The sequence below is a fragment of the Rhinolophus sinicus genome, linkage group LG10 (genome assembly GCF_036562045.2).
Source record: "Rhinolophus sinicus isolate RSC01 linkage group LG10, ASM3656204v1, whole genome shotgun sequence".
In the NCBI taxonomy this organism is placed as follows: Eukaryota; Metazoa; Chordata; class Mammalia; order Chiroptera; family Rhinolophidae; genus Rhinolophus; species Rhinolophus sinicus.
In genome coordinates, this window is record NC_133759.1 from 71,824,101 (window position 1) to 71,850,666 (window position 26,566).

Genomic DNA, 26,566 nt, shown 5'->3' on the forward strand with positions numbered 1-26,566 from the left:
CCAGAAAGCCTTCCCTCACCTCCCCAGTTCCGTGAGGTGTCCCCTCTGTGCCCACAGTCCCCTGTGCTTCCCTCTGGTATCACTCCCCATCTGTGATGAAACATTCTGTTGATGTGCCTATTACCACGCTGCACTGTGAACTCCAGAGGCCCAGTCCGTGTCATCTGTCTCTGGTCCTCCATGCCTAGCCCTGGGCCTTGCTGACACGGAGTAGAAACAACTAGGTGAATGAGAGAAAGAATGAATCCGTTGAGAACTTGTGCTTATTGTAACCCTGTGTTGATGCTGGTTTTTGTGTCTCAGGTCACAGTAAGATTTTTAATTAATGAAGATGTCACTGCTTACTGAGTGTCAGAAGCCCCACTTTTACCCCAGCCCCCCCCCCCCCCCCCGGGCTGAGACAAGTTCCAAAGGATTCTACTCCCCACGTTGGAGCTTACTGTCACCTGGTCTGACTTCTGACCCTGAAGCTGCTTCCCCTCTAGCTTTCTCTTTCCCTTCTCTGGACTGCTATCCAAAAGCGATAGTGAGGGAAGGGAGAGCCAGGAAGCTGTTGTCTTCTCTCCGTCCCATTCAGACCATTCAGTACTTTAGAGACCCCTGCCACAGAGCCAGCCGGAAGTGTTCATGGCCAGAGAGTTTGGACGGTGGCTTGATCATTTAGTTTTTATTTAGGATGCGTCTTTCCTAAGAGTTATAAGCTTCATTAACACAGTATATTCCTACCATGTTCTTACCTACTCCGCTGCTTTACCTGGCCATTTCATTCATTTATTCATGCCCGGCACTTCACAGACCTTACCTGTAATCTTCCACCACCCCTGTGTTCTCCTCAGCATTTAGCAAAAATGTGATGAATTAACTAATGGAGTAATTATTTGTCTGCTTTTGCTGTATAAACTCTGAGCGTGCAGGAAACATGTGTGTTACTATTACACCCCATACCTGGTGATTAACAAATGTTAATGAGTTAACCAAAGGATATAATTACTATTACGTACTCCATTTTTCAGATGAAGAAACAGAAACTCAGAACACCTAAACATTTACCCAAATAGCTTCCACTGTAGGTCTCAGTGCACCGCACTACTCCCCCCCCCACCAAGGATACTCTTGTGTCCTGTAGGGGATTTAACACAGCATTTTTTGGGGGGAGGGGGGGTTAAACTATAGCCACAAAAAGGTAAAACTTACTGGCAAACTCTCTTCTGATTGTGTGCCACTTTTTTGTGCTGGGGAGGGGGGTTCTGGATTCCAGAAGCAGGCTTTTGTGACCTGGTGAAAAGCACCTGGCAGAAAGGGTCAGTCACTGCCCACAGGCATGCCTTTGGTGGGGATCGCTGGCTTACACCGCCACTTACAACCCTGGCTTACGTACCCAGAGTGGGTAAGTAAGGTGAAACTCAGTGTCACATGCCAACCTGCAGCCAGAGATGGCAAATCGGACCATTTCCATCCACAGACAGGTTCTAATGTCCCAAGTTACACATTGTTTTATTTTTGTTTTTGTTTTTATTTGAGCCAGTATTTAAAACAAAATCAAACAGTTTCCCACAAAACTGGATTTGTGCCATCTCTTAAAACTAAAAGTCTGGTGCTGCTGGGCCCACATTTCCACGAGGCAGTAATCTGCAGTCTCTGAGAGGTGTCTGCCCCCTTTAGCATGTGAGGGACACCCGATCTGTGCCAGGCCCTGGGCTAGCTGCGGATGCAGAAGTGAATCAGACCTGGGCCCTGCCCACAGGGGCTCATAGTCTAGAGAACACGGGTGTAGTAATTGCAGTGAGGCTAGGAGAGCATCGCTTCTTCTGAGTTAAGCTTCATAGGCCACTCACTTTGGTTCCATCAACTCCCCTTCCTTCATTTGCATAACCTGTACATGTTTAAATGCAGGACCTTGAGCTTAATTGGGATCCCAAAAGTCTTTACTTCCGATTGTTTCAGGCCACTAAACTATAACACATTGATCTGTTCACTAAGAACCCAAATCCTCTTTATTTCACAAGAAGACAGTTACTGTCTTCTTAGCAAAGAAAAAAAAACCTTACAAAGCAGTTGAATGAGGCAGTGAGAAACGTGTTCAGTGTTCAGACTTGGGGTGAACTCTAAGCTCAGACTCTGCGCTTTGTGACTCTGGTCTTGTTCCTCCCCTCTGCCTCAGCGGCAGCTTCACAAGACAGCGTGGAGCAACCCACTTAGCACCTAGTACATTGAGATTCCTCACACAAGAGTGGAGTCAGAGGTAGTATGAGTCAGGAGCTATGCCAGATGGCGATCGAAAGCCCAGGGGTTCTCACCTGCCAGCTCTGCTGGCTGTCTTTAGGTCTCTGTTGGACCACTCACCTTGTAATGCAGGTACACGCCCAGTAAACCCCCAGGAGACTTGTGAGACTATAAACCATCAGTTTGTGGGGGGTGAGCTCGTCCTGCCCTTCTCATTTCTGATCTCCCTCCAGCATTCCCTGGGACTGTTCCCAGCCTAGTTTAAAGGGACTCTAGAGACGTGGTTCCCCGACTGCTCAGAGTTAAACCTCCTCCCTCCAGGGACTGGAGCAGATGATCCGTCAGTATCTTTATTAAAACTGTCTCATGTTTATTCACTCAGTAAGCATTACCCCCTCTGTGCCAGGGCCTTTATTTGGGGTACACAAATGATGAAGCTAGTCCCCATACCCTGAGACCTTCCCCTTAAAATCACGGTCCACCCAGCCTGGGTATCTTCATTGCCGGTAGGAGGGAATGATAACGATGGGAAGATCCCTGCCACCTCTGGTTCTTCTTTGTAAGCCAGTAAAGATTCACTATGTAGAAATGCCAAAAGGCCTTGGAAGATGAAAACTTCCCTGCGAAGATTTTTTAAATTTTAATTTTAAAACATCCCAGAGCTGTAAGCTCAATATCTAATGTTGGATGGACTATTTAAGATCCTAACACCTTTACGTACTAAACCTCGAATTTGTGAGAACAGTTACGTTTTAATTCATTTCTGGGGTATTTATTGTGCATGTGCTCAAAAAAATGGCTGTTAAACTAAATTACAATAAAAGAAGTAAGTTAGGTTTTTCCCACTTCGTTCTTACCTGCCCTCACTGCGGCGCCAGGCTTAGGCCCGTTGCACACACCATGCCCAGTCTTCCTCTCGCCTGACCTGGGTGTTCATTTATTCTGTAGGCACCAATGGACACCCGATCTGTGCCAGACCCTGGGCCAGCTGGGGATGCAGAAGTGAATCAGACCTGGGCCCTGTCCACAGGGGCTCATGTCTAGAGGACACGTGTACAGTAATTACAGTGAGGCTAAAAGAGCATCGCTTCCTCTGAGTTAGGGTTCAAATCCTAGATCCTAATACTGATCTTTGGAAGTGTTTCAGCCTCTTGGTTTGTTTTCTCATGCATAAAATGACAGTGATGCCAGGCTCATGTCAGGGTTTGGCCAGTACTGCATGTCACCCACTGAGCATATGTGGTAGCCATGGTTATTATAGATGCTTGGTGCTGAGGATGCACCGACGTGATAGCCTAGACAAGGCTTTTCAGAGAGAGGCTGCAAGGTTGAATAGAAGTTCCTCCAGACAACAAGGTGGGAGAAAGTGTCTGAACAAAGGAAACAGCATAAACAGAGACCCAGAGGGAAGACATGCCCAACTCGTGGGAGGGAGAGTGACGAGAGGTCAGGTTGGAGAGTTGAGCGGCGTTCCTGAAAACCATACCAAGTTTGGGCTTTATCCTGTAGGCATGAGGAGTCAATGAAAGGTTTTAAGTAGGAAAGTGGACGTCACATGCTTCAGTAAATTCTCTGATAGCATCGGAGGAAGTGATTCTCAGTGGGAGAGACAGCTGCGATGGCCTGAGTCCACCTGTCCCTTAGCCCGGCCTAGCTAATCATCAGATCCCCTGGGCTTTGCTGGACCCTGTCCCACACACACAATCGGAGTCTATTGTTGTTAAATTGCTCCAGGTGGTTCTGATGTGTGGCTGGGCCTGGGGACTGCTGAATTGAAGGTGCTGTGGGGATCCTTGCAGGCCTGGGATACTCTTCAAAGGCTTGGGCTTCCAGGGCAGGTCAGGGGAGCTTTTCCATAAGCAGGAATATAAATAGCCTCAGTTGTAAAGAAACAAAACCAAACTTTCCCCAGTTCTCCATTTATTGCCCTGTTAATGATATTCTCCAAGTGCTAATCTTCCTTTGTATCAGAACACTTACCCATGCCTGCTTCATGGTGTATCATTGGGATGCAGTGAGTCATGGGACACGGGCCCTGCCCTTGCAAAGCTCACAATATTGTGGAGAAGGTAGATTTCAACAGCTAGGATACCTGTGATAAGCTCTATTCAAGAGAAATGTGAAAAGTGTTAGCGCGTTCCAGAGCAAAGCATAGTTCATTCTGCCTGTAGACTTAGGAGAACGTAACACCCACACTGACCCTAAAAAGGAAGAGACAGAGGGAACCGCATGAGTGAAGGTATGAGTGCTTTATGTATTTGGGGAAAGGGATGGTTAATGGTTCTTTGTGCAGGGCGTGCAGAGCAGCAAAGGACTGAGGGGAAGCGTACTGTGTCCTGGGAAAAGCCCCGTGTTTGTACCCTTCGGTTCTGTGCCCATGCTGCAGTCCTATAGGCCATCTCCCCTTTGTTCCCTACCCAAGGCTCTTCGTTCTCCATCTCCCTCTGTGGTTCCCCTCCATTCTGAAATAGATAGAGGGAAACTAAGGCAGAAAGAAGGGGCCTGAAACACTGGAAGTTCTTACTAGGAAGTTGGAGCCAAAGAACGCGGACTGGGGGGTTCAGAGAGACCTTGAAGGTCACCTGTCTAGTCCTCTGTCCTGTGCTTCAAGTAATAACTTTGGATTGGGCAAGTCTCACTTAGTAAGTTTCCCTGTCATTTCTTCCAGGACAGAAGAGGAAAGAAACTAACGGGTATTGAGCACCTACTGTGTGCCAGGCCCAGGCCAGGTACTTTACATAATTTATTTCCTTCTGTCCTCACAACTCTGAAGTATGGTTTCATTTTAATTTCATAAATGAGGAAATTGAGGTTCAAAGAAATTGAGTAATAATCGAATATCATACTGAAAATGGCAGAACTGGGATTTGAACTCACAACAGTCTGTCTCCAAAGTTCATACTCTTCCACCCATGAGATATTTGTGCGGGGGTTAAAGAATAGTAGGTAATGCAGTGTGCCTGAGGTTCCAGGTCAGGAAGCAGCAGCTCAGGCTTTCCTGTGGCTAATTGCATCCAGAAAGGAGTTTTGACAAGAGAGCTAGGCTTGGGGGCATGAAGGCCACTGGGGTTATAGAGACTCACTGCCCTCTCCTTGACTCAGCTTGTATAAGAGATGATTGGCCACAAACTGGCTTTATGGTATGAAACAAGTGTCCTGCCTCCTGGGAGGACCTGAGCCAACTTCCTGGGTGGGAGTTTGGGTGAAAGTTCCAGGGCACTGAGGTACGGTTATATCGGCTCCCTAAGAATAACTGCAGTTCTGATCACCAGCGTTAGAATGGTCCTGCGATTCTTAGCACTGATGCTTTCTCATCAGTGGCCCAGAGTGACACAGCCATACCTTTAGCATAGCATGTCAGGAAAGGGCTGGTTCAGCTGTGTTTTAGATTCTCTTCTTTGTGTAGAGCAGCTGAGATGTGAACCAGATGGGCTTTAGGCATTCATTCATTTATTTAGTGAATGCCTGCTCGGTGCCAGGTTCAAGCCAAGCCTAGGTTCCTGGGCACACTAAGTGACCAAGGTGCACTCCTTGCCCCGAAAGAGCTCCCATTCTACTGGGGGTGTGGGACCAACAGAGAATATGTCTCTGGCATAATGTAATAGGTGCAATACTTACAGAATTAGTTCTACTGAGCCTTGTCCCACAAATGTTTCATTGACCTTTAACCAGGATCTTAGGGGTGAGTAGAAATTTGCCAAGGAATAGAGCCGAGGTACTGAGGTTTAAAGGGCAAGGTGTATCTGAGGAACAGTATGAATAGAACCCAGGGTCTCAGGAGGAAGTGGAGCATGGAGAGGTCAGCTGGCACAAGTCATGAATGCCAGGGGCCAGAGAGTGCCATGATAGTGAGCTCAACAAAAGGAGCCTGAAGACTGAAGAGAGACCAAGGTAGGAAAGAGGAGCTAAAGGAAAGAGGTCATCAAACTCGACAAGTATGTGAAAAGGCACATACTGGGCTTACGTTAAGTAGAGAAGCCCAGTGTCCTGATTGGTTGGTTGTTTTTGTGTATTAATTTTAATTGTGTACTATTTTAATTTGTGTTCCTGCCCAATTCCCTAAAACAAATTTGAGGCATCCTAGGAGTTCGGGTGCATTGACAGCCCAGTGCATGAACCTGCCTGGTTTAAGCATGTGTTCTTAAGGCAGGAACTCTGTGGTTTGATGTTTTCCAGCACCTAGCACAATGGTGGGCACCAGGCCAGGCTCTGAGAATGTTTGTTGAATGAGGGAATGATTGGTGAACGGAACAGTGAGTGGCGACGACTGGGCTGATGAGTTTTTTCAGGCTAGGGATTCATTATTTTCTCTGTTTCTGGAAGAGAACTTTAGCTGCTGCTGTTGTCCTCTGCCTGTCTTGGAGACAGGGAGGCTCTTGGAGTTGGGTGCCTCTAGAGTGGAGTGCTCTGATGGGCCATTTCAGAAGACAATTTGGAAGGTGTTGCAGGGCCGCTGGTTAGATACAGCATGTGTTTGGAGGAACCCTCTCCGTACATGTAAGAACTCTTGGGAGTATGAGGAATCCATAAGAGGAAAGGGAGCAGATTTAGTGCTGGAAATTAGACCCAGCTTCACAGCAGTCTTGACAGCTGCCTGGTCTGATGACCCAGGTTATTCCCCAGCAGTTCCTGAATTGTGAACAGAATGGCTGAGGGGGAAATTTATTCATGCCACCCAAAAGCTCTCCAGGTGTGCTGTGAACTATATTATTGTTTATCACCATTGATTAGTGAGCACCCACTGGGTGACAGGCACTGTCAGACGCTTTACATCAGCGGTTCTTGAAGTGTTTGGTCTTGGGGCCCTTTTACATTTCTAAAAAGTACTGAGGACCCAGAAGAGCTTGTGTTGGTTATATCTATTGATAATCTACCAAATTAAGTATTAAAGCTGGGAAAATATAAAAATATTTAATTACAAATTAATTTGAGAATAACAATTTTAAGCTGATCATGTTAATGTAATAATTCTTTAATGAAAAATAAATAACTATATTTTCAAAACAAAAATGAATGAGTGAGAAGATGGTCTTGTTTTCATTTTTGCCATTTTTTTTAATGTCTGGATTAATATAGAAAAAACTGGATTCTTATATATGCTTCTGTATTCAATCTGTTGTAATTGCATTGTTTTGGTTGAAGTACACTAAGAAAATACAGCCTCACAGGTACCTAATTGGAAATTTTAGGTAATTTGGAAATTTTAATAGCCTTTCCAAATGATTGTTTTTATTTTATTTTTTTTATTTCTTTTTCAGATGATTGTTGATATTCTTCTCTGCAATATAGAATCTGAGACCATATCAGTGAAGTCTTTATACTCATTTACATTAAAATCTGTTGGTCCGTCTAGCACTTTCAGTGGACAGTTAACCAATGTATGATTCTTTAACATCATGCTTTGATCATTTGGAAAGTAGGTTCACTGAATTATGCAGATCTTCTAAACGTTTTTCCATTTCATTTTATAATATCAAAGATAACAGTTGTTAATATCACTATCAATTACATCAGAAAAATCTTTAAGTATTGGGAAGTTTATCAAACTCTTGGTGGTGGATACAGGTTTTCCAAAAATCTAAGTTTTGCTCAAAAGGTTGCTTTTTATCATTGGCCACAAATAAATTGTTTTCCTTGAAGTGACAGGCTCATTTTGTTCATTTCTTTTTAGAAAATATTTGCCAGTACCCAAGTCCAAATAACAATAGTTTGTCAGTCATTCTTTCACATGAAAGTGGTGTTCCCTGAAAAACGTGGCTTCCCCTTTCTTTGATTTTATCTTTTTATCCAGGAAAAACTAGAATGCCTAGCATAGTGCTTCTTAGACGAAGACAGAAAAGTCTTGAGCCTGATCAGGTGAGGGCACAGAGATACTGGTTTCATTGGCTGCACACAGCAGCCCCCTGGACTAGGGGTGGCCACAGACTGGGCTGGCTTGGCTCATTGACTGCTGGGGACGCGCTGCTACAGCATGGGTCCCCTGTGTGGCTCCCCACACTCTCCACATACTCTGGTTTTGTTCACGGAGTGAAGCCAAATTACTTGGAGCTTGTTTGAACAGATCCCAACTCAAGAGAACACCTGGGACCTTTCCTTCCTCTTCTCCCATCATTTGCCTAAGTCTAGACCTGTATCTAGAGAGTCTCTGAAATTTAAACTGAGCTGAGAAGGAATAATCAATTGTTGCCCCAGACAGCTGGGTTGAGGAATCACTTCCATCAGCCTTTGTGATGAAGGAAAATGTTTGGATGTTTCATTCATTTGATAAATATTTGTTGATCATGTTCTTTGTGTGGGAATACATGCCAGGTGCTAAAAATACAGCTTGAGAACAGTTAGTTGAAAGCCTGGGTTGATTTCAGGGCATAAGGGATCATAATTGCCGGGAATTTGGGAAATGGCAGGAGGTTGCAGTCAGAGGAATTTGAACCAAAAGCTTGTCTCGGCCAAAGCAAAAATACGAAGGAATAGTGGTGGCACTGACCAAATATGACATTTCCAGGGATTGGGATTCACACCATCCTCTGGCAGTTAGAGACGAAAATGTCAGACAGAGAAGTCCCCAGGCCCCACCAGCCATTGTATCCTGGTGCAGGAACCAAGGCTGAGGGTTAAAACAGCTTTGGGGGTCGCCCCCAGAACTGCCTGGGCCTAAAAAGAAGGGTTCAAGTATACCAAACTCAGGACAGTGGATAAACTAGTTTCTAGTATAGACTTACTAAGAACAGAACAGCCAAGGGGCCTAGATCCTAGATTGAGGGCCTACTGTGTGGACCCCTTGAGCTAAGCTTTGCATCTCTCATGTCACTTAATCCTCTGGGCAACTTTATGCAATATAGGTGGTATTGTCTCTGCTTCAGTCAGGAGTTACTTAGCTTCCCAGGCCCTGTGTTTCTTTAATTAGAAAGATGCCTGTCCTGTAAATTCACTTCCATTGATGGCTGTCATGCAGGAGACCCCGCAGGCCGCCCCACACGACAAATGGCACAGCGAGCAGGGTCTCCCGCACAACAAATGGTGCAGCGAGCAGGGTATCCCGCACAACAAATGGCGCAGCGAGCAGGGTATCCCGCACGACACTTGTACACAAGTGTTCAAAGCAGCATTATTTATTCTAGTCAAAAAGTGGAAACCACTCAAATATCCATCAATCAACGAATAGATAAATAATATATGGCATACTCACACAATGGAATATTATTCTGCCATAAAAAGGAATGAAGTACTGATACTTGCTACACCATTGATGAAGCTTGAAAGCATTACGCTAAATGAAAGAAGCCAGTCATAAAAAAAACCACGTATTATTCCTTATATGAAATGTCCAGAATAGACAAATCTATAGTGACAGAAAGTGGGTTAGCAATTGCCTAGGGCTGGAGAGGAGAGGAAGAATGGGGGCTAGCAAGAAGGTGGCGGCTGGGCTGGCAAGTGTGGATGGCGGTTTGCGTACAGTGTGGATCCAGCCTCCAGTGAGAGTATAGTGGTATGACTCCCCTACCTATGGCTCCGTGGGTGTTCCTTTTTGGCCTCACCATATCCTGCGTTCTTGTATGGGGAGCGGGAGCAGAGACCCCGCAGGCCGCCCCGCACGACAAATGGCACAGCGAGCAGGGTCTCCCGCACAACAAATGGTGCAGCGAGCAGGGTATCCCGCACGACAATGGCTAATCTCATATATTACGTGTACCAGTTTGGCTTTAGAGAGTCACATTATTTCCACATTATATGAACAGAGGCAACTCACTGTAATCTCTAAGGAATGCAGTCTCCACTCTTCCACACTTGAGATTGGAACCATTCGGGTAGAGGTCCAGGGTGGGGAAATGGCCTTTCTCTGTGGGAAGCAATAATTTCAAGCAGTGTCTCACCAAGCTGCCTGCAGCTGTATTGCTGTGGGAACACTTGACAAACCTCATTTAGCTGCTATGTGCCCAGCTGAGCTTAAGCCCTGTGCTACCCTGTGAGGGAGCCAGATGAGAATGAGACCTGGTGCTGGCCTTCTAGGAGCAGAGCCTCGTAGGACAGACAGAAGATGTAGGTAAATAAATTAGGTAGAAGGCACAAACGCTGTAACCAAGGCACAGTGTGCTGTGGGATATGGGAATGGAGGTGGATTACAAGAGGGGCTCTAGGAAAGCTTGGAGGAAGTTGGATGAAGCTGGGCCGTTCAGCACCCTCCTTATTGGTAAACGTGGGAAGGAAGGGAGTTTTAAGCAGAGGACCCCTTTAGCGAAGGCATGAGGTAGGAGAATAGAGTATTTGGGGAACTTAAGGAGTCACTTCATGGAGTTTAGGGCAAAGGTTAAGATGTCTGACAGGTCACCTTCGATTCATTGCATGTGAGAGATTCTTGCATTTGTAAAACAGTGGCCATAGTTTTTATATTTTCCACCCCAGTCCTGGTTTCAAATACTGTTTTCTCTCGCTGCTCTCTGGCTCATAATTAGTACCATGTGTTGAGCAACATATTATGGATCTGGCACTGGACTAGGTGCTGTGCCACAACCAACCCTCCACAGCCAACCCCGTTTTACAGGTGAGGCGACGAGTAAGTAGAACGTGCCCAGCATCGTATGGCTGGTAAGTGGCGGAGGCCCAGGACTGGTGCCAAAGCCAGCGTTGTCTGCACTGTACCCTACCAGGCCTCCCACCAGCCCCCTGGCACTGCATAGTCACACTGGTCACACAGCTAACTTACGAGAATTCTGTATTCGCTTTTAAAGGAAAAAACACTGACCGTATATTGCCATAAACTATATATTATACATTTGAATTCTTGGTTGTACCTAAAAAACCATATATGCTGTACTTCACAGGCCCTATAAAGAATTTAAAGAATAATTTTACTCATATAAGATTTTTATCTTATGTAATTACTTTAGAACCTAACACCCAAATGAAATGAAACTCTATTGAAGTAAACTTACTTGTCTGGGTGTTTGCCTTAGACCGTGGTCCCCATCATTACAGGGAAAGGGTTGTGAGTGTGGCCTCACTTCCTACCCCTGCACTGACTATGGCACCTGTAGCTATGGAAAATGTCCTGGGTACACTTCACAAAAAGACCTCATTTGCCTTAACTTCTCTGACCCTCATCCTTCTCCGTCCATCTTCCACCCTTCCCATGAGATACTCACCGTCAGTGGGTTCTAGGAGGCTGCATCCCCAGTCACTGAGCAGCTGCCTTGCTCACTGAAATGTTCCCTTGGCAGAGACCATTTAGGCTGTTAGTACCTTGTATGAGTTCCACATGTAAGGTTTCTCTCTCTCTCTGGTATTCTTTTCCAAGGTCCTTGTACTTCCCCAAACATTTCATTATGCTCCTGGTACTACTGTTTGGTTCTTTTCTTTTCCTAGAAATCAGGGAGCCAGGTCAGTAATTGTAACGTTACAGATGTAAAGGTACTCTGATGCCCACTTACTGTGAGAAGGTGATTTTATTCAGGAAAGATGATGTCATTAATCTTCTGTAGGATGAGGACGATACTCTTATTATGCCTCTGCTTAAGCCTGTGCAGACACCTTTACCTAGTGGTGGGTAAGTTTAGAAGGTACATCAGCTAACTGTTGCATGTAACAAGCCACCCCAAAACTTAGTGGCTTAAAACAACACCATTTATTACCTCTCGTGAGTCTGTGGGTTGACTGGCTATTTTTGCCAGTCGGGGCTGGCTGGCTTGGTTGATCTAGGCTGGGCTTATTCCTGTACCCGCTCTGCCGGCCAGTCAGCTAGAAAAGCTCAGTTTTCTCCTCACGCCTCTCACGTCCCTCCAGCAGCTAGCCTGGTCATGCTCATGGCATGGCTGAGGTGCAAGAGCGAGCAAGCCCAGCTGTGCAAGAAAGCAACTAGAAATGCACACACACTTTTCAAGCTTATGCCGGTGGCACATTTGCTAACATCCTTTGGGCCAAAGAAAGTGACATGACCAAGCCCACTGTCAGAGTGAGAGGAGACTACAAAGTTGTAGGATATGGGAAAGCTGTTAATTGGGGTCATTAGGTGCTATCAGTCTCCCAGTCAGTACCCCTCAATGTGAAAGAAAATCTGTAGGCTTATATTTCGAGGTCACGTTCATCCTAGGAGGGAAACAAAGTCCAAATAAGAATTGCTGTGTGTTGGGTTATGCCATGGGCGCGCAGAGCTGGGTGCTTGTCCTGTTCGTGCACCGAGCCTCACAACAACTCTGCAAGGTGGGTAGGAAATCGAAGCTCTGCAGGGTAAGTAACTTGCTCAAGGTCACCCAGCTAATACGTGCTCAGGCAGGGGTTGCAGTGCACGCTGGTCTGACCCCAGCGCGCAGCTTGTTTTCACCACAACTTTTGCCTCTCGGAAGCACCAGGGTCTGTCTTACCTTCCCTCCAACTCAGTTTTCAGTCGAGTTGATGCCTTTTGATCAGCTATACAAACCCTTCCTCCAAAATGCTGCTGTGGTCCTAGTGGAATTACACAGCCCTTCAGGAAACCTGTGTGTTCCCCCACACTCTGCATTAACTGCAGCGTTCTTTCATTCAGGTGGGGATTGGTCTGTAGACTGCACAGAGGGCCCAAGAATTGTGGCCTCTCCCGACATGTCAGAAGAAAAGACCGTCTTTGTACCCTTCACGATCTGGACATCGGGCAGTAGGGCGTTCGAGCACGAGCTTTGGAGTCAGCCTTCCTGGGCTTAAATCCTACTTCAGCCCCTCACTAGCTCTGTAACCTTGGGCAACTTACTTAACTTTTAAAATCTGTTTTTTCATCTAAAACGATGGGAATAATCACACCTAGTTTGCAGAGCTGTTATAAGGACTAAAGTTATGTATAAAAAGTGCCTAACCCAGTGCGTGGCACATAATAAGCATTATTTGTATTGTTGATGTTATTTCTAAGCAGAGCCTTTCCCCTCCTGGGAAACCCTATTTCTGTCTGTTGGACAGGCTCCCCTCGCCCCCAGCCAGTCTGTGCAGACTTGCTGCCTGCTGTGTCATCGGGAACGCAAAGGCTGGGAAGAAGGTCCTTCCCAGAACGGACTGGTGTTGCAGGGTGAGAAGCTGCCCCCTGACTTCATGCCAAAGCTCGTCAAAAATCTCCTAGGCGAGATGCCTCTGTGGGTCTGCCAGAGTTGCCGAAGGAGCATGGAGGAAGATGAAAGGCAGACAGGTCGAGAGCATGCAGTGGCGGTAGGTAACCGCTGGGAAGGAGGGCCGCCTGGCGCAAAGACAGCAGGCTGTTGAGCTCTTCCTTCCTGGCCTCTCAGGTGCTCACCTCGGGCAGCCCTACGCCCGCTGCTGAGAGGCTGCTGGGCTGCATTCACACAGCATTAGCGGCTGGGGTGCCCATGTGGGGGAAGAAGAGAGAGGCCTCAGGCAGCGCACCGGCCCCTGAGGAGCATGTGCACAGTGTGAGGGCCGGCTTGTAGGTATTGGGACATGGAGACCCTGCCCCCTTCATGTGACTGTCCTGCCCTCAGCTCTGTGGCAGCTTAAAAGCCAACCAGTATGATAGAGGGCAAATGTCAGTTTGAGGGTCTGCAGTGGGCCTCAGAAGGCCTCCAGAAAGCTGGGAGCCAGCTAGGTCTGCTGTTCCCTGAGTCACAGCAGTCAGACCATTGTTTCTCAGCCCCTTCAGCTGCTGCCTTTTGCCCAGGGTCAGTCCAGCTTCAGGACTCCCGACTTAAAGACCCTCCTCTCCTTGGCAGCTCTCAGGACTCCCTGAAGGCCCACAGTTGACACGCAGTCTCTGCCCCTCCCAGAGTCTCTCACCAGTACCCACACACTTCACTTCACGGGGAGCAGTACAGCCCTCCCGGCCGAGGCCTGGCCTGTGTTTGCCCTTGCACCTGGCGTTGTGCTGCTTTGGCCACAGCACAGGGGCCCAGCCTAGGGGAGGAGGCACTCCTGGGTCAGCTTAGGCAGCAGAAGGTCGGCTCTGATGTTTGCTCTTTCATCGTGGGCCTTTTTCTCCCCGCTTCTCCAGATCTCCTTGTCACACACATCCTGCAAATCACAGTCTTGTGGGGGTGACTCTCATTCCTCTTCGTCGTCCTCTTCATCGTCCTCGTCCTCGTCCTGCCATGGGAACTCGGGGGACTGGGATCCCAGCTCGTTCCTGTCAGCACATAAGCTCTCGGGCCTCTGGAACTCCCCACACTCTAGTGGGGCTGTGCCGGGCAGCTCACTTGGGAGTCCTGCTGCCATGCCCGGTGAGTCTCCAAGCTCGGGAGAGAACCAAGCCCCATAAATGTGGACAGCTGTGTTTTCCTAAACCCTTTATTCAAACAAGCCAGAAGATCAGTTATTAAATTAAGTGACAGTAGAGCTGCTCTGGTGGGAGCAGAGGCAGACTCCGTTCTCCAAGATCCTGAAGTTGCAAACTGCTGCTGTGTGTGGCTCTGTAGCTGTTCCCATTGGATCCAGGAGGGGACCTGGTGAGCACTGGCCGAATAGAAAGTGGGGTCTGGGGGCGCTTAGGGAATCAGGACATAGATGGCCTCACACCAGGCGCGTGGCTCACCGAGGACCTGGGTGCCCTCATCCTAAGGGATGGGTCTGAAAGGCCACTTGTCCCACAGAAGGCTGCTGTGATTATTAGCCCGTCTCATAGCTGTCTAAGCCTTCTTTAGACCCTGAGGTAACCCTTACAGACCCAAAGAGAAGAGTCATGGGTTATTGATGTCCTTTGTAAATATGGAATTACTGTCTATTTCTGAGAGGAGGGCCCAAGCTCTTCAAAGGGGTGCTGCCCCCAGAATTGTGAGAGTTGAGCAGTACAGTTGCAGTTATGTGTAAACCAGAGTTGTGAAAGCCTCCCACTGCTCTGAAATTTGGGGCCACCAGAGCGGATAGTGTACACCCAGCTGCCTCGGTCCCTATGGCCCACCGTCCTCAGCCTGCTTGCTGCTGCTCTGCTGGCTCCTGCAGATCCCGCCCTGGGCCTGAGGAAGCAGGTCCTAGAGACACCCTGACAAACAGCCCTGCTTATGCCACAGTGGCGGTGCGTGGCCATCCATGGGGCTGGCATTCCCGGTGCCTTCTCCTGCAGGCCTGGGCTCCTCGAGCCTGTCCAGCCGAGCTGCTGCCTGCAGAGAAACCTCTCCAGCCCAAGGCGGCACTGCTGGACATTCCCGAAAGCTTATGGTCCATTGTGCTGAGAGGCTGTGCCAGACAGTTCCCTCTGGTCACAGTAAACAGGACGCTGGGGCAGCGGGCCCTTGGGCTTTCCTTCCCAGAGTCTGGGCTCCCGCTCTGACACCTTTCTCCCCCATCTGCCCACAGGTGAGGTTTTCCCCATCTCGGAGCACCACCGGCACGCAGACCTCACTGTTCCACCTAATAGCCCCACTGGCCACCACCCCCAGCCAGCGTCGCTGATCCCATCTCACCCCGGATCCTTTGGCTCACCGCCCCACTCACACCTGCTGCCCACTACCCCAGCTGCACCTTTCGCTGCCCAGGCTTCAGAATGCCCTGTTGCCACTGCTGCCACCCCCCACACCCCAGGGGCATGTCAGAGCCCCCACCTGCCCTCCACCAGCATGCCGCTCCTGAAGATGCCTCCACCTTTCTCGGGGTGCAACCACCCCTGTAGTGGGCACTGCGGTGGGCCCCTGCTCCCCCCGCCAGGCTCGCAGCAGCTGCCGAGCACACACAGGTGAGTGAGTGAGCGAGCGGCCTGAAGGGCAAGCTCCTGCTGACTTGGACTTAGAGTTTGGGAAACCTTTGCCCAGGATACCTTTGGGGTGGAAATGAGAGGGTAGACTCTGTTTATGGTTTCGTGGGGTTTTTCATTGTTTTTCCAATTATGAAAGAAAGATGTGTTTATTATTTTTTGAAAACTTGGGAAATTTTAGAAATGTATAAAGAAAAAATGTCCTCATAACCTAAACTTTTTTTTTTTTTTTTTTTTTATAACCTAAACTTTTAATGCTGTGGTATTTTTTTCTTCCTGATGTTTCTGTATGTAACATAATTAGGTCCCTGTTCTATGTACATTTTTGTGTAATTTTTTAGTATCATCCGATGATCATTTCCCCAGTTAAAATTCTTCAGAAAACTTTTCAGTGCCCACATAATGTCTTATTTTATAGCTCTAGCATAATTTATTTTATCATTCCCCTATTCCTGGACATTGAGGCATTTCCAGTTTTTAACCATTATAAAAAAGTCTGTGATAAGCATCCTTGCACCGAAATCTGTGTGTTTGGGCTTATGTCCTTAAGGTAGAGTCTACCAAGTAATTCTGGGAACTGAGTTATGTTAATATGTATTTGAAAGATAACAATTCTTTGGAGAAGACAGATGTATATTTTTGTATTATGAATCAGATCCGTATTTATTATACATTTATATTTTCCCATCCAGAAATCCCACCACTCTGATACAACCACTCTTAGCAGTTTTCCCTCCGTGTCTCCCCGGCTGGGTGTTGGGGGCCCTGTGCCCTGCTCAGTGGTGGTGGCTGGGTCTCCTGCTGAGTGTTTGCGGCCGTGTCTCTCCCACTCGGTGTTGGTGGTGTCTGTACAGTTTCTCATCACCTGGTCTCACTTGGCATTCCTGTGTGGTGTTCTGAGCCTCACCATCACAGGATGGAGGATATTTTCCACAGTGCACTTTACTGTTCTCCAGTTGCTGAACATTTAGGTCATTCCAACACGTCAACATTATAGATAACGTCTCTAAAGAAGTCTTTGCCTAAAGTTTTTTCTGTTGTTTGGATTTTTCTCCTTGGACTAGATCCCTCAGAGTGAGGGTTCTTTGTTAAAAGATGTCAGGATGTCTTTCTTATTTTTCGTTTGTTTCTCTTTGCTTTTTGAGAAGGGACACACTGAAGAATTGCTTCCCGGAGAGCTCTCCAAAATGACATAGCACCAGTATTAGGGTGCTGGTCTGTCCGTGCTCTTGGGAAAACTGGGCATTTTCATTTTGCTAATTTAGTAGACGAAGAGTGGTCAGTTTGGATTAAGCTTCTCTAAGCACCACTGGTAATGGTTTCTTCCTTTTCCACCCTGTGCCAAGGGGACTGCCCTGTAGCCAAGCCTCCAGGCTCCTTGCCCCACCCTTCCACTTGGCTCCTCCCACTGTTCACCGGAGGAGGAGCCATAGCGCCTGCATTTCTCGCTCTAGATCTGGGAACTTATCACAGACTTGTCTCTTCCTTACCTGGGAAAGCAGTCTATATTACAAGATGCCCGCATGCTTCCTGAAGTCCAAAGTCAGAGCAGTGCAGAGGGTAGCGTGAACTTTGCGGACAGACCTGGGCTGAGTCCTGGCCACTCCTTGAGCAAAGCAGTGAAACATTCTGAGCCTGTCTCCTCCTCCACCGCCTGGTGGGGATAGCAACACCTATTTTGCAGGCCTTGGGGGATAGATAGAAATAATATGCTGAATACAGCACGTGGCCCAAACAGTAGCTCCTAGAGTCTGACCCACAAGGCACGTTTGACTTCTTAACCTCAAGGCCTCACGACCAAGGCAGCTTCACACACTGGTGCAGACCCGAGCATAAGACCTGAGAGTGAAAGACTTCCTTTGGATGCTCCAGGGGAGCCATCAGCCCACTAATGTGTTCAGACACCTACTTACTGAGCACCTACTATGTGCAAGGTTGTTAGGCTAAACATTGGGACCCAAAAATAGAAGTGGCATAATGCCTGCCCTTGGAGAACGCACAGTTGGTCTGAGACAAACAGGCAAATAGATCATCATGATAAAGTCTGGACAATAAGATAGAACTGTATGCAGTGCCGTCAGAGTCCCGGAGGGTCCATGGTGGGTGTGGGGGAGGGAGGCATGGGGGACCTTTCCTGAGTGGCACCGTGGATCTGGGCGCTGAGGGACAGCGAGGGTGTTGGCCATGTTCTTGTGAGGGCACTGAGGGGCCTGACCGCCTCCTCGGCCTTCGTGAGATGAGGCTGCTGAAGGGCTGTGGGGATGACAACGGAGGGGCTGCTTCCCCGGGCTCCTGCCCTGGCCTTGCTCACCTTCGGGTCTGTCTTTCTCCCCCATCAGCAGAGACCCCGTGTGCAAGGGGCACAAGTTTACACACAGTGGCCTGGCCTGCCAGCTGCCCCAGCCCTGCGAGGCAGACGAGGGGCTGGGCGAGGAAGAGGACAGCAGCTCAGAGCGGAGCTCCTGCACCTCGTCCTCCACCCACCAGAGAGATGGGAAGTTCTGTGACTGCTGCTACTGTGAGTTCTTCGGCCATAATGCGGTGAGTGAACCTGCCCAGGCCGGAGGGCTGGGGCCGGCACTGTGAGCCCGAGGCGCTCCGGCTCCCCCCAGCGGCCCCTGGCTCTAGTAACCGCACTGGGACCCTGTGCGTCCTCACACCTGCGTCTGCTCACTTCATCCTCACAGCACGCTGGTGAGGTAGGGATTCTTAAACATTTTTCTCCCTTTGCTCTTTTCGTGGTTTCTCTTAAGATTGACTATTTTTCCTTAGGCAAAAGGAAAGGAAATGGCAGAGAGAAAGCTATGATTCTGATGAGTATGTGTACGTGTGTAATCACAGAGAAATGAACGCTTGTGCGTGATGAAGGCAGAGTGGAAGCAAGGCTCTCGGTCCCCCAGATGGGAGAGCCAGCCGAGGGACAGGCTGTGAGCACAGATGGCGCCAGAGTACATGCTGTCTCTGGACAGGGGCAGGAAGCAGTTCAGAAGTCTCCTAAGGTGAAGAGGAAAGGGCGGCCGGCTAGGGGAGAGCAGTTGAGGACAGAAGAAATGAAAGTAATGACATTGCTAGTCACCTTTGAGCTAAGGGTTATCCTCATTTTAGAGATGACAAAATTGAGGCTCACAAGACTCAGTGACCTGCCCAAGGTCATACAGCTTCCAAGTGACGAAGCTGGGGTTCAAACTTGCTTTCCTGGCTCGCAACACTGTCACATATCTCCCGTGCCCTCCACCCACCGCTGCCTTGGCTCTGGCCTGGCTGACGGTGAAGCCATTTGGCCGTTGTGGCCCTGGGAGAAAAAACAGTTGTCTCGCTTCTCACCACATGTTTGGTGCCAGCGGGTGGGAGTGCTGTGGGCTTCCCAGGCCCAGGGTGTAATGTCAGCAACTCCCCCTCCCCCAGCCACCCGCTGCCCCGACGAGTCGGAATTATACTGAGATCCGGGAGAAACTCCGCTCGAGGCTGACCAGGCGGAAAGAGGAGCTGCCCATGAAGGGGGGCGTCCTGGGCGGGATCCCTGGGGAGCCCACCGTGGACCACCGAGATGTGGATGAGCTGCTGGAATTCATCAACAGCACGGACCCCAAAGTCCCCAACAGCACCAGGGCCGCCAAGCGGGCCCGGCACAAGCTGAAAAAGAAGGTGGGTGTGGGGGGGAGCCCCGGTCCACCACCTCTACTCCCCAAGGAATCCCTCGCCAACCCCCAGGACTTCTGGGGCATCAGTGGTGCTGGCTGCCAAAGGCCTTGGCGTGGCTCCCTGCTCTGGGAAGGTCTGAATGAGTTTGGGAGACATCAGGGTCAGGGAGATGGGGGGCCAGTGACTGGAGGACAAATGAGTCCTGGACTCAGAAGCCGATTGCTGGATTCGTCCAAGCCCAGGACTTGCTTCACTCAGTCAGTCATTTATTCACTCAGCAAACACTTCTGCAAATACTGGGAGGCAAAGCATGATGCAGTTAAGTTCTCACCCTGGAGAAGTTTGGTCCAGTGGTCCCTGGAGAGGTTGACACAAACCTGGACGAGCACATTAGTGTGTGACAAGTCCTGGGATGAGGGAAGCCCCCATCCTGCCTGGGCGTGCTGGAAATAGCTGTACCAAGAGGCTGACTCGGGAGCTGGTTCCCAGGGAGTGAGTAGAGATTCACCAGGAGGACCCTCCTGGCGCTGGGCATAGCACAGCCACAGCAGCTCGGTGTCACCAGGGCTTAAACAGAAGGGGCGGGACAGATAGCGGAGGTGGAGAAGGGCCTCGGGGGCCCTGCTGAAGAGCTTTGACCTGACCCTACAGCTGAGGGGGAGCCACTTTAATCAATGAATGCACTTGGTCAGATCTGTTTTCCAAGCTTTTTGTGTGGCAATCTGGAAGGTAGCTTGGCGGGGTGATACTCCAGGCCGGAAAGCCGAGAGCCAAGGCAGAGATGATTGATGATGGGGCTGGAGCAGGAGAGATGGATTTTCAGAGGAAGCAAAAGTGACAGACTTTGGTGATCTCGTTACAGGACAGGGACATGCAGGAGTTAGGGATGTGTCCCAGTGTTTGCTTGGGTGACTGGCAGGATGGCATGCCTTTCGCTGAGCAAGGATGGGATTGGCAGAAGATGGGAATTTGGCTGGGGCACGTTGACTCGGAGACATCCAAGTGGAGATGGAGGTGCGGGGCTGGGAGTTGCCAGCGTGGAGATTTAATTGAAGTCCTGGGAGTGACCCAGCCCATGGGCTGAGTGAGCTCCTCCCAGAGGGCTGAGGACAACCCAGTGAGCCCTTCCCCGGCAGCCCTGATGCCAGGCGAGCCCCAGGGCTTGACGGCTCATCCCCTGCCACCTCGTTACCTCTTCGCCTGCCTGTCCCCAGCTGCATGTGCACAGGGCCACTCTCGGGACCCAGCAGTCGAGGACATTGGGTTTGACAATCAGCTCGCTTCAGGTCCTGGGTGGTCAAACAGCCCTGGTGCTCTGGGAAGCAGCAGTGGTTCTCCATCTTTTTCCAGCCCAAAGGACAAACCAGGACTTTTGCCCTGCAGCACCAAGTAATGAGCCAAGGGGTCCCTCCACTGCCTGCAGAAAGCACTTTCTTCCTCCCTCCAGCGTTGCCTGGCCAGAAGTTCCAGTGGGCAGCAGCGGTCTCTCTGGCCTTTCCTGGCCTCTTAAGGCAGTTAGGTCCCAGCAAGCACACTTCACAGTCTCCAGGATAGTGTGCTTTTCATAAATCTGTGTGCTGCACACCCTTTCTCCTTCACCCGTAAGGCTCTCCCCTCTCCTTTTCCTTCTGACAACTTCCTTCCAAGCTCAGTTCAGCTGTTTCCTCTTGTGCAGGCTCGCTAAGCTCACTTCTCCCACTGTACTCCTGCTACATCTCGCGTGTCTCTCTAGTCTGTCATTTATCACATACTACTCACTTGCTCAGAAACTTACTGCACAGCTACTGTCTGTCCAGCCCAGTCTAGAGGCCAGGTTACAACGGAAGCAGGCAGTTGCAATGTCATGTGCTAGACGATCATGGTCATTATCTGTTCATACATCAGCTTCCTTCCCATGTCCCTCCACCTACCTCCTGGACTTACAATCTGGCTGTCTACCAAAAACCCATCTTCCCCTAGGAGTCATCCAGTAGAGCCTGCTCATTGTCTCCCACCTCGGGAGATGAGCAAAGCTGAGTGTCTTTCTGCTCCCTTATACCATTTCCAGACCAGGACTCTAACCTCTGCTCCTTTGGAGCTGCCCCCAGCTCTGTCCTCTATAACCTCCCAGCCACTCCTCTTTATCCACCTGCCCCCTTCTCCTCTCCCCAGACCAGCTGACATCCCTTGACCATCGTTTACTCCTTACCTCTCAATTCCTTGCCCTATTGCCCTTCCATTGACATGCACTCAGGAAAACCGCAGCCCTGGGTCACCCCCTACCTGCCTCTCCCCTTCTGTACCTCAAGGAAAGCACCGAATCTATCTGTGGTACCGGGCCGCATGGCCTTCCACTTGCCTGAGCCCCACATTGCCTCTCAGGCCTCTCTAGCTCCCTAGTCTTCTTCCTCTTCATCACTTCGTTCTTCACAGCCCTTTTGTCAGACCGCCATTTTTCTCTAACTTCCAGGTTTTCCCCACCCCCACCTTAGTTTTTGGCTAATACCCTCACTTCCTGTTTTAGCGAGGCCAGTGGACAGGCACTCAGCGTCTTCTCACTGTACCTGCAAACTTTCTTCTTGTCATGAACGACCAGTTACCCTTTTCCTACCTAAGGCACATGCAGTCCTTTCCTGCCTCTCGGGCTAGCATCGACTTCCTGCCCTGTGGCTGCAGCCTCTCTGGGCTGTTTCCCATCAGCACGCCACTGTGCCCAGTATGCTGTCTTGTTTGAAAGCCCACTTCCCTGAGCATACAACTTCCATCCAACCCCGTCTCTTTCCTCATCACAGCCCAACTCTTGAAAACTGTTCTCTGTAGTCACTGTCTTTACTTCTGTCAGCTCATTGCAAACTGTTTTCTACCCCCCCACCTCCACCCCTCAAAAGCCAAACCATGCTCTCCTGTTCCATCTTTGTCCGCTAGGCAATGTCTCCCATTTTGTGTTTATTCTCCTTTTCTTTGGCTCCTCCACCCTCATCGGGGACAAGGAGAGGACAGTGGGAACGCTGAGCTCTGCACGTTCTCACCATGCTCTCACCCCCCTTCTGTCTCCTTTCTGTGCTCCTTTTCCTCCACCTGACCCTCCCCCTTGAGGACATCTCCCTGGGAGACAGAAGCCATCTAGATAGTGGTGCCTTCCGCTTGGTATCATGGCCACCTACTCCTCCCTGCACGTCACAGTGACGGCCGCTACTGCTACTGGGCACCTCCTCACGACGTCCCACAGGTACTCGAACTCAGAGCACCCAAAACTGAACTTGTCGTCTTTCTCCAAAGAGACCTGCCCCTCCTTCTCCGTTGTCTATCTAGTTGGATGCACCACCCACCGTCTGCCCAGTTGCCTGAACCAGAACGCTGGGTGCCACCCTGGGAGGAATGCATCCTGATGACCGGGAGCAGTGGGCCTTGCACTTGGACCTTAGTTTGAAACCTGGTTCTGCCACTCTTGCTGTATGACCTTGGGCAAATCACTTAACCTCCAAGCCTCAGTTTCTTCATCCAGAAAATGAGAATAACAATAGAACCTAAGTCAGCTTGTTGCGAGAATGAAACGGAGTGATGCACACAAAGGTTCGGCAGAGTGAGCGCTCGGTCCGTGTGGGAGTCGGAGCAGCATAGCAGGGGCCGCGGTTGTGCTCGTGACGCATCTCGTTCTCCCCATCCACCACCAAGCGTCCTGGCCACACTACCTCCTACATCACTCAAACTGTCCACTTCTCTCCACCCACGCCCACTCCTTAAAAAGCCTTCAGTGGCTGAACATCCCCTCAGGGTTGAACCCAGACTCGAGCATGGCCTGCAGGGCTCTTGCCAGCTTGGTTTCAGTCTGTCCTCCTGGCCTTCCTGCCCACCCCCACCCCACCTCACCCCCAAAAGAAATCTGGGCTCCTGCTGTACCTCTGAGTGGTTGGCATCCCCTAAATATTTAGTGCTTTTCCATTTCCCAGCCTTTCCACTTGCTCTTCTGTCTGCAAACTGCTGTCTCTGTCCAGGATAATGCCCCCCCGCCCACCCTTCATGCTCAGGGTGATACCGCCTCTGGGAAATACTCCCTGATGGGCCCGGTCCTGGTTCCCAGAGCACCCTGTGCTTTCTTCCCTGTAGCTCTTGGCACTGTCACTCAGAATTAAACAGCCTGTGTGCATGTCTGTCTCCCCCAGCAGAGTCAGGTCAGCAAACAGAGACTGTCTCCCGCACAGTTGAATTCTCAGAGCCCAGCCCAGTGCCTCAGAGTCGATGGTCAAGAAATGATTGTCAGACAGGACTGAAAAACAGGAACTTCTGCAGATCACAGCTGGTGTGCTGTCCTGACTCTGCCACTCACTAGCCATGCAACCTTCGGCCAGTTTCTTAGTCTTTCCCAAGTCGAGTGTCCTCATCTGTAAGTTGAGGCTAATGATGCAACAAAGGCAGTTGTGAGGATTAAATGAAACAGCATGCGGGAAGTACTAGCTCATGGTACTGAGCAGAAAATGTGTGTTTTTGTGCTTTCCCCTTCTCGCTACCAAATTGTATGTGGTTCCACATCACTCCCTCTACACCAGCCGTTTTCAGACACCTTTGTTTAGCAGCAGAATGCTCTTCTGCAAATGAAGTCTTGCAAGGAACTCAGTTTCTAACAAAGCAGAGCTGTTCTGGTGCAGGGGAGGAGTGAAGAGAGGCACTCCCAGTCCTTTGTGCATACCCACGGCCTTGAACTCCAGGCCGCATAGCTGGAAACGCTGCTGCAGACTGAGCTGCTCCCTCACCTGAGCGCGGTACCAGGGCACAGCCCTAGTTGCACCCAGGGAACGGAACACACCCTCTCAGGTATCCCCATAGCGACCCTGTGAGGTATAGGTAGGTCATTTTTCTCCCAAGTTTACAAATGACGTTAGTAAGGTTCAGAGAAGAAGTGATTTGTCCAAGGTCTCACAGCTGTGGTCCTAGTCAGTTGTGGAGCTAGTGTTCAAGAAAGACGACAGGACAAATAAATGCACGCCTATTGGGCACAGAGTCACCCTCCTTAAGTTGACTCTGAGGTGATAGCAAGCCCTCTCTTCTCTCCCCACTTTCCTCTTCCTGTTTCTCCTTCATTCCCAGATCGCTAGAAATATGTGAAATGGTGGAAGTCATGCAGCCCCTGGCATGGCACCACCACCTCCTTCCTATAGGCCTTTGGCATCTGTCTCCTGCTCCCTCTAAAGGCCTTCTTGGCCTGCTGGTGCCTTGAGCTTGGGCGGGCGGCGGGGGAGGGGTGACTCAGCCCACAGACGTTCTTTTTCACTCTCCACATCTGGCTCTGTCAACACTGATTGGCAGGGCCTGGCCTCCCTGAGCCTCACACAGGCAAAGACACTGCTTTTACATCTTGCCCTAGGGCCCCGTGTGGCTGTCCCTAGTGTGTCATGGGGCACACGTTAGGCATGCCCTTGATTACTTGAGGCCAAATGAGCAGTGAGTGGCCTTCCTATGGGAACTTCGCCCTGTTCAGTGGCACCCATACACAGCGTTAGGAGGGCACACACATTCCCAGCCTCCAGAGCAGTCTCAGCCTCACAGCTTCCTGAAAGACCCTCATGATGGCACGGCTTTTTCCCCTACCACCTGCAGAATTGGAGAGAATGTCTGTAGTCGCCATCTTCCTCACATGCATCCCCACTTTGGTCTTCATTTCAGAACTATTGTCCCCATTTTGCAGATGAGTCCACTGAGACTCAGCAAATGGGTGGATTGCTCAGGCTTAGGCCTGGGAGGCGAGGTTCAATTAGCTACGTCCCTATCACTTTGAGTCTAGCCTCCTTAGGCCCTAAGACGTCACTGGGGCTCTGGATGAACAAGCTGTGAAAACCATGCCTTCTGTGGCTGTAACAGCCTCCAGGCCCAAGATGCGTACCTGTCTGATTGCACTTCATCTTCACTCCTGCAGGGTGGGAGAGCGGGCCAGGATCATGAGGCACTGCCTGTAGCCAGTTAGTGGCAAAGCTGGGCCCCACGCTGGTGTGTCAGTTGTCACGTTGTGTCTGGCAGCTTCCAGGCCCTTGCTGAAACTGCCTCTTGTATTGGCAGGAAAAAGAGAAGGCCCAGTTGGCAGCAGAAGCTCTGAAGCAGGTGAATCGTGGTGTTTCTGGAAGCCGGGAGCTGAGGCCTGCCAGGGAGAGGCTGTTGGAGTGGCCCGACCGGGAGCTGGATCGGGTCAACAGCTTCCTGAGCAGCCGTCTGCAGGAGATCAAGAACAGCGTGAAGGACTCCATCCGCGCCAGCTTCAGTGTGTGTGAGCTCAGCGTGGACAGCAATGGCTTCTCTAAGGACGGGGCTGCTGAGCCAGAGCCCCAGAGTCTACCCCCCTCGAACTTCAATGGCTCCTCAGAGCACCGGCCTGACATCAACCTTGACCTGTCCCCTTTGACTTTGGGCTCCCCTCAGAACCACACGTTACAAGCTCCAGGCGAGCCAGCCCCACCGTGGGCAGAAATGAGAGGCCCCCACCCACCGTGGACAGAGGTGAGGGGCCCCCCTCCCGGTATCATCCCCGAGAATGGGCTAGTGAGAAGACTCAGCACTGTGCCCAACTTGTCCCGGGTGATCTGGGTCAAGACACCCAAGCCAGGCCACACCAGCTCGGAGGCGCCAAGCCCAAAGGCAGTCCCCAGTTGCAAGCAGGAGCTGCCTGAGCCTGTGGCCTCAGGTGGGAAGCCACGGAAAGGCAAGAGACAGGGCAGTCAGGCCAAGAAGAGTGAGGTGAGCCCAGCCCCCCGCTCCACGGCCAGCTTGGAGTCTCCTGGTGCCAAGGGCCAGACCCCCAGTCCCAAGCTGCCAGGCAAGGCCCTGGAGCCTCCCAAAGTGGGCAGCTGTGCTGAGGCCGGAGACGGGAGCCGGCCAGGACCAGGCTGGGCTGACAGCCCCAAAGCTGACAAGGAGAAGGGCAGCTCCTGGCGAAACTGGCCAGGTGAGGCCAAGGCGCGGCCTCAGGAGCAGGAGTCTGTGCAGCCCCCAGGCCCAGCGAGGCCCCAGAGCTTGCCACAGGGCAAGGGCCGCAGCCGCCGCAGCCGCACCAAGCAGGAGAAGTCAGCCGCCTCCTTGGGTGAG

The 26,566-nt window shown here is 50.4% G+C and overlaps 1 protein-coding gene across 12 annotated transcripts in view; it reads left to right on the top strand.

Moving 5' to 3' along the window:
- The window catches only part of FAM193B (family with sequence similarity 193 member B), a 30,419-nt gene that overhangs the window by 1,421 nt on the left and 2,432 nt on the right, over positions 1-26,566 (top strand). For 2 of the 12 annotated variants that reach the window (XM_074313393.1, XM_074313392.1), the window contains exons 2-9: positions 4,892-4,952; positions 7,482-7,601; positions 13,144-13,386; positions 14,183-14,408; positions 15,481-15,856; positions 18,214-18,415; positions 19,280-19,519; positions 25,547-26,561. In XM_074313393.1, the coding sequence (XP_074169494.1) occupies positions 7,482-7,601; positions 13,144-13,386; positions 14,183-14,408; positions 15,481-15,856; positions 18,214-18,415; positions 19,280-19,519; positions 25,547-26,561 (2,422 nt within the window). In that variant the 5' untranslated portion in view covers positions 4,892-4,952. The other 10 variants (XM_074313390.1, XM_074313398.1, XM_019711002.2 and 7 more) reach the window with 9 other exon arrangements.